Raw genomic sequence first — 16,313 nt, forward strand, 5'->3', positions numbered from 1 at the left:
ATGTGGCGGTTGGTCGACTGCCACATATATAAATATATAAATAATAAATAATTATCATATCTATATATCACCCCGATCGAGTGATGGATTTCAATGATAGAACTGCGAGTAAAGACGCTTTCGCCGTGGGCCCTTATTTACGATCTCTGATCGAATTTTACATTTGAGAAATAAGGCCACCTAGCGGTGAAAACGTTTATCTTGGTAATTCCGGCAAAAATTGAATTATATAAATAACATTTTTATTTCTAATAAAATAAACATATATTTGTTAAAATGAATTTTTTGATGACAGAATCAGATATTGCTTTTAATGGCGTTTTTACTTACACTAAATAAATATGTATACTGATTGCAATAACGTGGGATTAAGAGGATTGCATAGTTATATTTCAGCCAATCTTATCTACTTTCCGTTGAAATAGAAACGTACTCATATAAAAATGTTAAAAATACTTGACAGAAGTACAAGGTCTGTCAATTTAATTACCGGATTGACAACACTGCACTCGCATTGCGGGCGTTATTACGAATCTCAATCTCTACAACAGTGTGCTTGTTTCAATCAGAGTACGGATTAACGCATTAAGTATAATTATTTGTATCAATTATAGTATTTCAAAATCAAGCAAATTTATTTGCTATTAAATATCTAATTTTGGTGAAATTGCATATGCATCTCAAGCAATAAATTGTGTCATTAAATCAAAAAATATTTTCAATATTACTACGTTTTTTGAAACAAATATGTAGTTTTTGGATTATACTTTCCATATAATAGTATTAAGAGCGTTGTAGTTAAATCAGTTAAATATTTTTCAATAACACAGATGCTATTGAATCAACAATTTTTTTCTCAGTGTATTTGGTAATTATTTAGAATATTTAGATTAACGTACCCCCCCTCTCCAATAACTTTAACCATGACATATGTTGTCAAAGACATAACCCTGAGTAACTTTTCTTTATAACTTAATCGTCGGTTATTACTTATTTAAAAGTTGAGAACAAAAAAGTTCCAGAAATATAACAGTTTGTGTCCGTGCTAAAGGAAGTAATTTCTTTCTAAAGATATATGTGTGTACAGACAGTACACATGTAACCGTACAATAAGAAACCTTGTTTTGCCCTATAAGTAGATCGGCGTTGGGTGTGGTGAACCTCGCTTCGATCCACCCCATCTTGTCTTTGCTTACAGAGCGCAACAAGATCTATCATTGTACGATTAAGAAATCCACAAAGGGCGCAGTACTGCCCCAGTACTGGCATTACTGGCGCGGTACCGGCAGCCAGTGTTGGCCCCTGTACTGGCATATATCTGGGGTGATAACGATGTTCTGCACTTGTTTGCCAGTGATGCGCCAGTAGTGGCAAGCCAGTATTGGCATTTAGTACTAGGCCAGTATAGGCTGAAAGTGTTGGCGCAGTACCGACGTAACTACGGGCGCGATACTGACATATGTCTGGGATTATAAAGATGTTCTGTACTGGTTAGCCAGTGATGTGTCAGTAGTGGCAACCAGTATTGGCATGTAATACTACCCCAGTATATTGGCTGAAAGAGCAGGCGCATCAGTACTGACGTAACTACGGTATTGGAGTGCGGTATTGGCGTAAATCTTATTGACTTAAATGCTTATTATGCAAAATAGAATGATATGTAGTTGATGTAGGTATTTTATGAAAAGAGGAAAAAGAAATAAACTCCACATTTATTAAAACTCCAGATTTATTTTTATAAAAACACCTTAAACTTCAGAAATGATTTTACGATGTATACAAAATAAAAAGAAAATAAATTCATGTTCTTCAAACAAACTCTTTTAATGAAAAAAATAAATGAAACACTCATTTTCGTATATATTTAATGTTTTGTGAGTATTATATATATTATTAAGTATTATCCTTCGTTTCTTTGAGTCTTTTTTAAATTTCTCTCTTTTTTTCCACCTTCTCTATCTTTTGCACCCGAAAACCAACGACTAAATTGGGAGTTAAGTTCTTTTAACTGTAGTTCGGGGCATTTAGTCAGAATGACTTCTGAAATATAATAGAATATATTAACCTTTAAAAAATAACTGATCATATTAAAAAAATTAGTAGTGCAAGAAAGAATACTATACCTCGAAGATATTTGTAAGTTTCTGTTTTCGAAAAATTTTATTTTTGAACACCATTAGTTTCTCGTCCAAAAGCAGAATATAGAAGTTGTACGTTTTTTGTAATAATGCGGGAAATAACTATACTAAGATTTTCTGAGAGCCTCATTGAATTTTTAGTATTAAGCACCATAAAACATTTCTGAAAGAGAAGAGAAAAATTAAATATAATAAATTAAATATAATAGAAGTAAAATCAAATTAGAATAAGGAATGTGAAATTCTTACGACTTTCTTGACCAAGCCTCATCCTTTTTCAAATCATCTTCAAACTGCAGGAAACTGTCTAAGTCATCTTTCGGCAAATCAGCAATTCTTCCTTCTTCCATGATATTTTCAATATATCCACTGTTTCTACTAGCAGCAATAGTTCCTCTAATTTTTTCAGACTCGTCGCGGATTCTATATTCAATACTTCGTTTCATGGATTCCAAGAAAGATTTTGATGGTGCTGAAAAGAATAAAGAACATGAAATATTAATGTAAAGACTTATTATATTTTTAATTATATTTTATTTAAATTTATATTAAAATTTAATTTAAATGTTATGACAAAATTATAAAAAGTAATTCATTATTGTTATGTTTAATTGAAATGATTTTAAATTATCAGATGTTTTTTTTACATGTACCTGTACGACCGCAAGTTGGGCAAGAGTTGTATCTTTTTTTCGATGTCTGGTCTAAAAACAAAAAATAAAAGAGATCAACATTTTTTAACTTAAAATAAGAAATTGGGATAGTTTAATAACGAATAATTTTTTAACCTTTCTTATTTTTCTTGCTTGTACTTGAAATCGCAGTTTTTGAAACGTCAAGTTTTTTTTTGCTTTTTGCTTTGGATCAATTACTTTTGATCGAATAGAACTTTTTTGCGTTTCTGAGAACAAATAGATTTGTAAATAATAAACATTTTTTACACACATATAGAATCAGAAAATTGAAATTATAAAATTAAATTTATAAAAAAATAAATTTTACCCGCTGATGTTTTAGTGGCATTATCTTGTGTTTCCGACGATAATGTTTGAAGAGAATCTGAACTTACAGATTTTTCCTTTATTGATTGCGTTTTTCGTTTTTTAGGCGATGGAATTGATGAACTTGAATTTGAAGAACTTGTAGCATTCTGCGAATCGTGCCCTAAAATCATTATTAATTGCATTTCTTATAACTATAATAATAATATATGTACATACACACACACACACACACACACACACACACACACACACACACACACACTTTTATAAAAAGAAAAAGAGAAAAAAAATTTACATTACTAAAAATTAAACACTACATTTGAAATAAAAATTTTAAAAATTTGTATATGTATAATAGTTAAAATATATATAATAGTTTTTTGCCAACCTTTCAACTTACTGTTATGTTTTTTGAATGTTTTCTTGGTTTTTAATGACGACGTCGATGACGATGTATCACTATTATCAACGCTTGATTTCTCATCTTTAGAAGTATGGGATACCGAAGTGTCAGAATTATCTATTAAAAAAAAATAGTATTAAGACAATTGAAAATATTTACTGTATCTATCCATAACAAAGAAAATGTACCTTCTCTATAATTTTTGTGTGTACTCTTAAAATTTCCTTTAAGTGAAGGAATTTTATTCAGTGATTTCTGAAGATCATTTCCGGTCAGCTGTACATGGTCTTCCTCTTTTTCAGAACTGTGATATTCATCGATGTTGCTACTTTCAATTATCTCATCAGAGTATCCCCTCTTCATTCGTCTTATACCTTGTTCATAATTTCCTAAATCGTAAGAAATGAAACTTTAGTAGAGAATCGCTATTCATTTAAATATGTAATACTTACTAGCTTCTTTTACAAGAATAACTTTAAAACTCTTCCATGAGGCGCCAGGTTCAGAAGATGTTTTACTCAGCTTGTTTACTTTCAAGTATTCAGATTTATTTGGGTATTTGCAGAACAATTGACCATCCTTAAGATACGTCCACGTCACGGGTACAAGGTCGATGCTAGTTTGTCCAGTTTTACTTTTTTCAAAAAATTTGATTACGACATGAGTTGTATCTTTTTTATAATCCATATTAATATTTTCACTGCAATAAAGAGTAACACAAATATCTGCGAAATCATTTTCAAAAAGAACACATTTCTTTCGGATATTTTTTAGAGAGACAATTTTTTCTTTTTGAGACAATCGGCCGAGTTTCATGATTCCTACTTTTGTTGATTCACACGGAAATTTGAATACATCCGTGACTGTTTTGAATCCAAAACCATGCACAAAAATATTCTGCCCTTCTCTTTTCATCTTTGTAATTCTAAGTATCTCATTGGAATCCAATTGTACAATGCTGTTGGGCTTTGACGTATTTATTTCTACTCCATGTAGAATAATACTCTCTAGATCAACTGCATATTCATCTGGAATATCAGGATTAACTATGACATCTCTTTTTCTGTGAATAGCGTTCTTCTTCATTATTATTGGGCATGCTCTTTCTTCGGATTCTCTTCTAACTAACTGTGCCACAGGTTTTTTCTTTCCTCGAATTTTTCGTTTAATTTTACCAAGCTTGTTTTCAAAGGGGAATGCGGAAATCTCGGACAGAGACAATTTCGTGAACTCCACGTCATCTGCTACGTGAATTAAGTTATGGTTGTTTATAACTTGTGAATATGGACCGTAAAATGACGGAAGAAGCTCAACAAATTTTCTTAACAATTCTTTGGCATAATTGGTACGTTTTAAGCATAAATCTGGGTTACAAAGAATTCTACATGCAACTACAAGGAGAAAAAAGTGTCGAAACATATTTTTAGATAGAACATTACGTAACGCCAGGGCCCCACAGTAATGTAAAAAAAAAACGATACTGCGTTGCTTTCCAATGACTCAATTCGTCTAAGTCCAGTGTTTTTCTTTGGAACTCTTTAGGTACATATCTCAACAATATTTTTAAATTGGAATTTAATAGTTTTACATCGCGAGTACGAAGTTTGCATTTGCGATTGATTTTCTTATTTATTCCAAGCAATTGTTCCACAAAATCCACTTCATATTTCCCAAATAAAATAAATGCATGGAATCCAAAAATACTGATCTGACAGGGTCAAAATGTGTTATATCCAGCAATGGTGATCTGCCTTCTAAATGATGCTCCTTTTGTCGCTGTCTTCTAAAGGAATCGTCAGTCCGCTGTTTAGAATTCATGCTGGGATAAACTCTTCTCTTATGTTTGGTTATGCCTCTTGTTTCACATCGCTCACAAGCATAAAAGCCACCATGGCCTTTACACTTTTTAATAAACGATCTTGCGGGTGTATCGCAAGAAAATCCAATAATTTCTACCTTGAATTCTCTTTGGCCAATAGTTGCAACATTTTGAACTAAATAACTTGCTTCAGTGACAAAATCCTGTAAAAATTCATCTACACTTTGTGGCTTCGAATTTCCGCTATATGCAGCAACAATAAATGGTTGACACTCGTATTGATTGTGTAGAACAAGCCCCGAGTTAATCCAAAATTGTTCGCTTGAACCATGATATAATGGGAGGCCATCAATATTAAATAATAAGCTAATAGTGCTCTCCGTGTATTCATCAGTGATTATCGCTTTTAATCCTTCTTGTATGCCAAAATATACATAAAAACCATTTGTGTTCTTAAAACTTTTCATACTTTTCACATTTGGATTAGATTTTGTTTGCAATAAGGTAGCTGCTGATTTGGGCAAATTCGGTAGATTTTCATCTCGTAAATGCACTAGCAGCACTTCTATTGCCTCAACTGTTAGACTGTTTCTAAATCTTACACACCAGTTTTGTAATTTTTCTGGAAAAGAAACTACTGTCACAGTTGAGTCATCATTACCATTTTCTTGAGAGCTTTCTTCTGAAGTCCATGACTGCTGAGAAGATAAAGAAGATGGAGAAGATTGAGAATTTGACGAGCTAAAATCTGGCGCTCTATTAGTCAGGTCAAAAGATGAGTCTTCGTCATCGCTAACATATGAATTTGAATCGTCGAATCGACATTGCTTAGCATCTGATGCATTACTTGATAATATAATTTCTGTAGCTGATCGTTTCAAGTCACGGCATTTTTTTACTCGATAATATGCAGTACTCATTTTAAAAATTTTTCTGAAAAAATTGCAGTAGAATACAGAAATACAAATTTATTAAAAAACGACACTACGTAACATAAATTTGCTCTTATAATTTTAATAATTTTAATAAATATTCATTGTTAGTGCACAAATGTACAAATTCAATTATTATGCAATGAATACCGAATCTGATCAATACGCACACGCAAGCACTGCACACGCACACGCAAGTTCACACACACACACACACTCACACACACACACACACACACACACACACACACACACACACACACACACACACACACACACACACACACACACACACACACACACACACACACACACACACACACACACACACACACACACACACACACACACACACACTCTCTCTCTCTCTCTCTCTCTCTCTCTCTCTCTCTCTCTCTCTCTTTCTCTCTCTCTCTCGCTCGCTCGCTCGCTTGCTCTCTCAATCACACCTTTGATATCTATTAATAATTCTTAGAATAAATTATAAGAACTCACTCAATATGTGTGTCGCAATGATCAGAAACAAAATATGTACGAAGAATCCACTTCCTCGTGTCTTCCTTCCCGTTCAATTTCCAGTACGCAAGGTAGGTATTTTTGATCGGCTCCGAGACTTCTTTCTTCTGTAAAAGAAACTATAATTATGTAAAAAAAACTTTGCGATCCTTCGCGGTCCGCACAAGAGACGAATACTTCAACGTGTACCGCCTTCTTCTTAATAATTTTAATAAATATTCATTGTTCAAATACCGAATCTGATCAATACGCACACGCGCGCACATGCACACGCACACGCAAGTACACACGCACGCACGCACGCACGCACGCATGCACACACCTTAAGCCTGGTCTACCTGGTCGCAGTTCGGAAAACGCAAGACACACGCACCGTCTACATGTCAATCTAACCTCTCTGTGTATAGAGGTTAGATTGATATGTAGACTGTGCGTGTGTCTTGGCCAACAGTCGGCAGATATACACCGTTTGTGTGTGGATGCACACACATAACACACACACGCACATACACGCACGTACGCACACGCACACGCACGCACTCTCTCTCTCTCTCTCTCTCTCTCTCTCTCTCTCTCTCTCTCTCTCTCTCTCTCTCTCTCAATCACACCTCTGATATCCATTAATGATTCTTATAATAAATTATAAGAACTCACTCAGTATGTGTCGCAATGATCAGAAACAAAATATGTACGAACAATCCACTTCCTCGTGTCTTCCTTCTCGTTCAATTTCCAGTACGCAAGGTAGGTATTTTTGATCGGCTCCGGGGCTTCTTTCTTCTGTAAAAGAAGCTATAATTATATGTAGAAAAAACTTCGCGACCCTTCGCGGTCCGCACAAGAGACGAAATACTTCAACGTGTACCGCCTTCTTCTTCTTCGTCTTCTTACCACGGTTCACAACAGATGTCGGTAGAGCTATCTCAAGCGACCAATAAACGCGTTTACATGTGATCAGATGACGAATCACACAAGAGAAACTCGCAACGAGGCTAAACTAGCCAATCAAACTCAACCGCGCGCACAAGGCAGCTATTTGAAGCGCCACGTGAAACTTAACTTACTTTAACGCGTAAGGGCCTCCGCACAAGCTTTTCCGTAAACGCATTACGTGACATTAAGTATACTTTACAGTTCTGATTTTCTTGTGCGTTGACCCAAGTTTAAGGTTACGTTGACTCATTGTCAGTATTGGCTTTACAATTGGCTCAGTGCTGTACCAGAACTGGTCCGTTTTCGAAGGTGGCGCCGGCGAAAGCAACACGCTGCGAGTCTAGAATTTATTAAAAAACAGTTTGATGACTATAATCATTAAAGTTTCAATATAAAATAATGATTTTTACAAAGTTATTGAATAAAATGGATGCCCGTACCATTTTTTTCTATACGTTATTTTAATTAATTATTATTGGTATGGATATTATACACTATATATTACTGTCAGTATTAGCAAATTTTACTGGAAATTTTTTTAAGTCGGCTCGCGGCGTGTTGCTTTCGCCGGCGACACCTCTGGAGATGGAAAACTTAAGTCCTTTAGTTTGCTAGTACTACGCCAGTACTGGACCGATTGTAAAACTCTATATATGAGTAGACAATACTTTGAACTCAGCCCGTAGGATGTCAGTATTCTGCCAACGCTTGGCATAGCTGTATGATATTACGGGTTTGCCATCATAAACTCAATTTCTATTAAGCCAGAATTACGCCAATACTGGGCCAAGACTTGTATGCCAGTGCTGGTATTTTGACATAGGCGCAGTACTGAAACTGAAGTGTAACCAGTACCGTGCCTGTACGGGTCAACCAACTGTGGCAAGCCATTACAGGTGTAGTACTGCGCCCGTTGTAAGTAATGGCTTAAGTCAGAAATTTCCGATTAAGCATCGCCACATGGAGCGGAGTTCCCGTGGGTAGTGCCTCAAGCAGACCGCCGCGGCGCCGGTCGTGCCGCTTCTTTCTCTCGCTCTTTCTCTTTTCTATTTTGTTTTGATCCGGCCTAGCATCTAGATTCCCTTCTTCCCTTCCGTTCTACGCAAAATATCTCTTTTCTCCAAATTTAACCTTCGATGCCCGTAAAAGAACTCCGCCGCTGCGACGCGCTGTCCACTACCGCATCGTCTGAAAAGCAAGCGCGTTTCACAGTTAACGTCTCTCAACCGGTTTCGCGCGAAACACAGGTGCGCTGACTGAAGTATCTCGTCTAATAAGTAGGACTCAATTTCGATCAGGGCCAATTTTATACTAATTTGATTAACAAATAAAGTTAACAATGGATATTGTGAATACGCAATATAATTTTAAATTTATTATATAAATATAAATTCTATTATAATGTACAATTATTGTGAAATAAATGCATTTAAACAGTTGAAAAGTTTGTCTCAAATATAGGACGTTCACCGGTTATAATCGTAGCCAAAAGATTTGGGTGTCTTTCCGTACAGCGCGACCTTCTCTCCACTCCACAATTTTTAGCGTAGACTGTACAGTGTTGCCACTTCTCCATGGTGACACCCTTCTAAATACCGTCAAAATACCATCAAAATACCATCAAAATACCGTTAGAACTTCGCGAAGAACTTCGGATTACAATTACACATAAAGTGTACCGCTACGTATCTCCATTTTGTAATATGTCATTCCTAATATCATATCATGCATCATATATTAGTTTTTTAGCAAAATACATAATCAAATTCTGAGCTGTGTGAAGTTAGCCTCCCTACTACTGAAAATCCAATAATAACTATTACCATTCATTTGGTGGTCGTTTGATGGTGTTTGGTAGTCCATTCCCGATAATTGGTAGTGAAAACTGTAATTAAAAATACGAAAAAAAGGCATATGCGCGTGAAGTTAGCCCCCCCTCTTGTAAAACTCGGCTTTCCAGACTGCGTGTATCATTATAACTGTAAGCATTTGTTTAGTATCGGCTTTCCAGGCTGCGTGTATCATTATAACTGTAAGCATTTGTTTAGTAGTCGCGTGCTGACATTTGGTGGTCTATTCCCGTTGGTTGTTAGTTAAAACTGCAATCAATAATACAAAAAAAAAGACATACCCGTGTGAAATTAGTCCGGTTGGACTAATTTAGGAAACTTGATAGATTTTATAAAAATATCGATTTAATTATTATGATAATTGCAAATATGTATATGCAAAAAACGTAAAATATTTTACAATAAACCTATTTTTATAAAAATATAAAAATTTATAATAAAATTGTATGATCACATTATTATTAGCATTAGCTATATAAATTGATAGTGACAAAGTGGTACCAGAAGATTTAAATTCTCCACTTATTAGTGAAATCTTAAATGATTTACCGCAGATTCGACACCACACTAAACTAGTGACGACCCACGAGAAATTCCCAAATATTTCTTTGCCTGACAACGTTTCTACAACAAAAATTACTAAGTTGTCGAAGGACGAGAATTGTTTGATAGTCTTTGGCTTCGATATTTTGACAAAAAATAGCAAAAAATTATATAAACAGTTGCTATCTCTGTTAATGCTACAGGGTTTTCTATATACTGACTTTAGAAGAATCCGGTGCAATTACGAATTTTCATAAGTAGACGAACTGAAATCAATCATGAATGTAGAAAACGAAACTGGTGTAGATACGGAGATAATTCTCGTCTCGGAAGAAGACTTTGAATGGTTGACTCTTCGAGGTGCAAAAAATCTGGTATTAACATCACGAGCCGGGATCAGAACAGGTTATCAACAATCAAGAGTAAAGCTATGGCGATCTTACGGTGTGGATGTACAGATTGTTACAGTCGATGATAATTTGAAACATAAAGACTGTGAATCTATATTAAAATTTGCTGAAGAAAAAGCACCAGTGGACGCTATATTTAATCTTGCAGTTGTTTTAAAAGATTGTACATTCCAAAATCAATCACCACAGGCGTTCGAGGATTCGTTCAAATCAAAAGCATGGATGACAAAAAAATGGACGAATTGTCGAGGAAGATCTGTCTGCAACTTCGACATTTTGTCGTTTTTTTCTCCGTGTCGTGTGGAAGAAGAAACGCAGGTCAGACAAATTATGGGATGGCTAATTCCGTAATGGAGAGAATTTGTGAGAAAAGGATGGAAAAAGGATTACACGGTTTAGCGATACAATGAAGTGCTGTTGGTGATGTCGGACTCATGGCAGATATGCAAGAAGAAAATAAGGAATCGGTTATTGGAGGTACATTGCAACAACGAATATCTTCTTGTTTGAAGACATTAGAAGTATTTCTGTTATACAAGATCGACCTGTTGTAAGCAGTATAGTTGTTGCTGAAAAAGCAAAAATTGGCGGATCAATGAATATTTATGAAACAGTTGCTCATATAATGGGTAAGCAGTTTTGTGCAAAGCTAAACAAAGAAAGATACTAAATACATATAATGGCCATAAAATAGAAGTAAAATCAAAATGTTATTTCAAGTGAATTTATATTGGAATAAGTAATATTTAAAAAAAAATATTTTTTGCACAAAATTACAGGAATACTTATAATATTTGGAAAATTATCTTACAATTATTGCAGACTTAACACTTTAAGTCTTAAGAGGCCTCTACGTGTTTCTCTCATTTTAATTATTGTACAATTTGGGTCTTAATCAAAATTTCTAGATTATAATTAATATTTAGAAAAAAAATTTGTTTTTCTGAAAATCTAGTCAGCGATAAAATAAGATTTCTAAAAGAAAGAAAGAGAAGGTAAAACAGAAAGTAAAAGCAAAAAAAAATTAATGGTCCTTGTCTTTTAACACAAAAGTATTCAACTAATAAATAATTTTGTCTTATAGAATTTTTGTTACGGATTACTCAAATAATAATTATAGCGAATTATTCTACTATTGTTCGTCACATAGTTTCCTTTGTACATGTAATTGTAATTAATAACGAATTTAGTTGGTCGCACTAGTGCGCACTGGCGTATTCAAATGTTCAACCAAATTCGCTATAAAAGTGACATCCATTGGTTGTCTACATCTCAAGCAGTTTTAACAGTATCAGAGCGATGAACAGAGTAAAAGTTATCTTAACAAGTTTAAAAGCTATAATAATTGTTACACTTTTTAATAATTATCTCTACAATTATTTGTTAAAAAATACACACATAAAAAAGATAATTATACAGAAACTAAGCAACCTCACCGATTTTAATGACTTTGACATGTTGTCAAGGACGTAATCTTGAATAAATTTTCTTTATATCTTAATCGGCGGTCATTGTTTATTTAAAAGTTAAGAACAAATAATGTAACTAAAAAATATAACAGTTTATGTCAGTGCTAAGGGAAGTAATAATTTACTGATATGTGCGCGTATAGACGGTACGTATGTAGGCGGAGGAATGGCTATCCCGCATGCAGGGGTGGGTGGGGTGAACTTCAATGTAATCAAAGATCTGACCCAACCCAATTGTTGTATGGGTGAAAAACTTTCCACGCGAACCAAGGTCCACCCCCATCCATCCCTGCTTGCGGGGGAGGAACGGTAGCCTTTACCCGCCTACTCGTGTACTATATATATATCTACACACACATATCAATAAATTACTTCTCTTAGAACTAATGTTACTTTATAATACCTAAGAAAAGTAATAAAATTGTAAAACTTTAATTTGCTATTTTTTCTAAACCAATGCCGTCTCTCACTTAGGTATTTTTTGCGTAGAATTACACAGAAGGGCCCCCTCCCCCTACAACATATTTAAGTGGCGATAAAGTCGGTGAATGCTGACTTTTTATGCATATTTACCAAGAAATGTAATAATTTGAATCTTAATTAAAATTTTTGTTGTTAATTCAATTTTAAAAGAATAACTAAGATAATTTAAAAAAAAATCAATATTTAAATTAAATTTTACATGTCCGCATCTTAAAGCTTATTAAATTCCCTTCAAAATGACCTACTATATTTTTCAATTCTGCCCATAGACTTCCGGCAATCACGCAAAATAGATGTAGTATCTCATAATCGGAATCTTTCCTCTATTAGTAGAACTACTTTATTAAAACTACTATTAGTAACAGTACCTCACTATTTTACTGTTAGTTAATTTGTTTCTTGGTCAATTCCGCACAGAATGAAGAACGGTAAAAAACGATATTGCAGTACTCAACAACTGTAATAAGACACGACTTTTCTGTTTTTCTTTAAAATATATGTTAGTTATTTTGAAAGGTTATTTCTTACCGTAGCAGCACCTTCTAATGATCCCACAAACAATCCAGCAATATTCATAGTGAACGCCTTGGTTCCTCTTTGCAAGAGGAACAGTATCATTTTTTGTATTGGCAACGGAGCAACGTACCACTGAACGTTGTACCTGCGTGATGATTAATTAATAATTGAAAAATATAAATAAAATCTTTGTCTACAAACAGTTTTATCATACCTTTCTTAAACTACGAGTATATATTAATATTACAGTGATCCATATAACGAATGTGTGCTTATTTGTTGTACGGATATATAATATAATTTTATCGTATAAAATAATTTCTTACACGGTGACAAAAACGTTATCATTATGATCCATAATTTCTTGCCCAAAATAGTTGCCTACAAACATGTAAGTCAAGAGATACATCATAATTATTAATCGTAATAAGAGTTCTTCAATATCAGATTTAAAGGATGTTATCTGAAAAATCTAAAATACATGGATATTGTAATAATTGTCATAAAAATAAAATCAATATTATAAAAAAAATAACAATTAATTAGAATTGTCTGAATGAAAATTTAGTAGTAATTAATCTAATTATTATTATTTATAAGTATATATATCATAAAACAAAGGCAGTATTTACCAGAAAAATATTAAGACTTCCGCACATTACACCGGTTATTATCAAAAAGGTGAACATTATTTTAAATCTATATATTGTCGAGTTAGAAAATCTTCAAATAAAAATATTATTATATGCGCGTATTTTATATCCTAATTATTATATATATATATATATATATATATATATATATATATATAATTTATATTGCTTATTAAATTGCTTACTAACTTCATAGCTTTGCGATGCATATTCACAGCACAAATTAATCTTTTGTATATCAAATATTCGTATTGCAAGCTGTTTTTTTGTAGAGTTTCGAGTGTCATTGTGCGTGCGATACGATAACTGCAAATGATTCTTTTGGCATCATTAAGTGGCCTTTCCATTTTTCCAATTTGTTAGATTTTTTATTTGTTTTTATATTTATTCCCTTACCAGGTAATTTGAAACATTCCACATGCATGTTGTGAGTAAACTATGAACATTGTTCCTGTCGCTAGTATTGCAATTGCCCCAATAAAAAAGGCTGCATTTGTATGGAAAAATATCAAGTAGAAATATCTTTTATCGACAAAGTATTCTGTTACAAGCAGCGGCGAAATACGTGCGTGAGTTTCATTTATAGACAGTAAGGTGTAAAAAACGCGCGACCAAATTGGGTATAAAATTAAAATAATTACGATAAATATACCAACCACTGAAAAATATTTAAGGATCAATTATTTCGATAAAAAGTTTATTATAAACTCGCCGCGCGTTTAGTTTTCTAAATATAATAATTCCAAATATAATAATTCAAAGTAAATCTAAAGCAGTTGTCTTACATGTAAACGCAATCGTGTAACGTTTTGCATAGATAGCATACTGTTTTATGATATTGATTTCATTTTCGTCAGTTAACTCGTTACAATTATGCTGCAGTTGCTCCAGCAAACACTTTATCTATCAATATTGCATACCATTTCTCTTAATCACATTTTTAAAAAATTTTCTCGTTTGTATTCTATAAAAAGACTTATTTTTCGGAAATATTTTTGAAGAATTGATCTTTTTATACAATACAACTTGTTTCCCAAAAATATTACACATATATGAATACAATATATATATAATATATATACCGCACGAGACACTCGAGAAATTATTGAAGCTGAATAGCTAATATTTATGTAATTAATCAACAAAATGAAATAAATTAAACATATTACACTACAGAAGAAATTCATAATTTTTATCTGCATATTGCGTGATAAAAATATCTGTTTATTATGTACATGTAAAAATAAAATCTACAAAACAAATAAAAATTTGGTTAATTGCATAACTCAACAATATAACATGTGTATTTAGGAAATATCGACATGGATACTTTCATGAAAGAAATATCCCCAAGATTCTTTAAAAGCATAGTTTAAGTTATTAATGTTAGATAGCATATGTAAATTTTTAAAGTTTTAAAGAACGCTTCAATTATTGTGTCAGTTCAGTAACCATCTCGAACTGATTATTGAGTTATGTTATATGAACTGAATTGTTGACCCTTTTTTATAATATTAATTTTTACAAGTTTATATATGACTTTTCTTTTACACTACATGCTGGTACAAAAACCTGGTTTTTTTCTGTAACGTTTAATTTATTTTCTGCTTTCTGCTTATCATAAAATGAAATCGATTTAGTTTCACGAACTTCCAAATTGTCATCCAGTATGTTTTACTTACGACTTCAACGTTATTACTAAATATACTATATTTAATTGCAAAGGTAATGTAAAATAATGCAGATGCAAAAACATTAATGAGGAGATCTGGAGTACATTGTGATGTCAGAAATGTTGCAAACTGCAAAGAAATTTTTTATATAATTTTACACTGAAATTATTATCTATTTTCTTATACACAACCAGAGAAAGGCTTTAAGTCTTTAATTGTTTTACAATGTACCATAATTTAACATGAGAAAGCTATTTAACTGCAATATATATTAAGCAAAACTAGATAAATTAAATTTTTTTTATATGTAATAACAAACACATGTTATATAAAATCAATATCAATATATTTAATATTGTGACGGTCTTACGATTTTGATATATTAAAACGCAAAATAAAAGATTGCTAAAAATAATCGTTATATTCTCTTTATCTTGTTATTATATAATTAAAATTATTAACATACCTGAGCTAGGATAAAGGTCGCCAAAACACTAAAAAGCAATGCGAACTGGAGTTGAACAAGTTTAGACCTTTGATAAGGCCACAGACCAACTGTGAGTAATAAAAACCGATTGAGGCTAATATGTAAAGAGTCGATACAGATCATATCTCCACGAGCACGCAAATGCATGTGACACCGGAGAGGCCAGTTCGCTTATTTTTTCTTCTTTTATCAGTTGCATATTGTATTGCTTCATTTTTTTTTCATACTCTAGCTTAAATTCTAACGTAAATTATCTAATTTAACGAAAATGTAACAAAATATTACCAAGAGATGGAAACACGCGCAATTTAACAATTTTATCTGTAAATAAGTCAGTGATTAAGCGACATAAGATAATAGAACAGATGTTTATTTCTCATAGGTAAATACTTATAAATTCTCTGACAAAATATGACGATATACCACCGTGTGATCAAAGTACCTTATAAAACAACTTTTACTGGCTATTTGCACCCTTTTTTTT

The 16,313-nt window shown here is 32.9% G+C and overlaps 2 protein-coding genes across 3 annotated transcripts; both read right to left on the reverse strand.

Annotated features, from left to right (window-relative positions):
- Positions 1-1,277: 1,277 nt before the first annotated feature.
- On the reverse strand, positions 1,278-6,915 carry LOC143907281 (uncharacterized). Its single transcript, XM_077423961.1, has 10 exons — positions 6,792-6,915; positions 3,998-4,179; positions 3,734-3,934; positions 3,543-3,662; positions 3,141-3,302; positions 2,927-3,039; positions 2,792-2,842; positions 2,388-2,610; positions 2,124-2,301; positions 1,278-2,040 (listed from the first exon to the last, which is right to left on the reverse strand). The coding sequence occupies exons 3-8, from the start codon at positions 3,906-3,908 to the stop codon at positions 2,581-2,583; spliced, it is 651 nt and encodes a 216-aa protein (XP_077280087.1). The 5' UTR covers positions 3,909-3,934; positions 3,998-4,179; positions 6,792-6,915; the 3' UTR covers positions 1,278-2,040; positions 2,124-2,301; positions 2,388-2,580.
- Positions 6,916-12,408: 5,493 nt separating this feature from the next.
- On the reverse strand, positions 12,409-16,132 carry LOC143907288 (uncharacterized). 2 transcript variants are annotated; one of them, XM_077423963.1, is made up of 9 exons: positions 15,809-16,132; positions 15,352-15,471; positions 14,455-14,572; positions 14,066-14,327; positions 13,859-13,975; positions 13,649-13,739; positions 13,343-13,488; positions 13,029-13,161; positions 12,409-12,957 (listed from the first exon to the last, which is right to left on the reverse strand). In XM_077423963.1, the coding sequence occupies exons 1-9, from the start codon at positions 15,974-15,976 to the stop codon at positions 12,904-12,906; spliced, it is 1,209 nt and encodes a 402-aa protein (XP_077280089.1). In that variant the 5' UTR covers positions 15,977-16,132; the 3' UTR covers positions 12,409-12,903. The 2 variants fall into 2 exon arrangements, with proteins under 2 accessions (XP_077280089.1, XP_077280090.1); XM_077423964.1 differs by lacking the exon at positions 13,649-13,739 and having other exon boundaries at positions 13,343-13,479; positions 13,855-13,975.
- Between the last annotated feature and the right edge of the window lie 181 nt (positions 16,133-16,313).

This window comes from Temnothorax americanus, unplaced genomic scaffold (genome assembly GCF_048541705.1).
Source record: "Temnothorax americanus isolate GAGA-0224 unplaced genomic scaffold, ASM4854170v1 Scaffold8, whole genome shotgun sequence".
In the NCBI taxonomy this organism is placed as follows: Eukaryota; Metazoa; Arthropoda; class Insecta; order Hymenoptera; family Formicidae; genus Temnothorax; species Temnothorax americanus.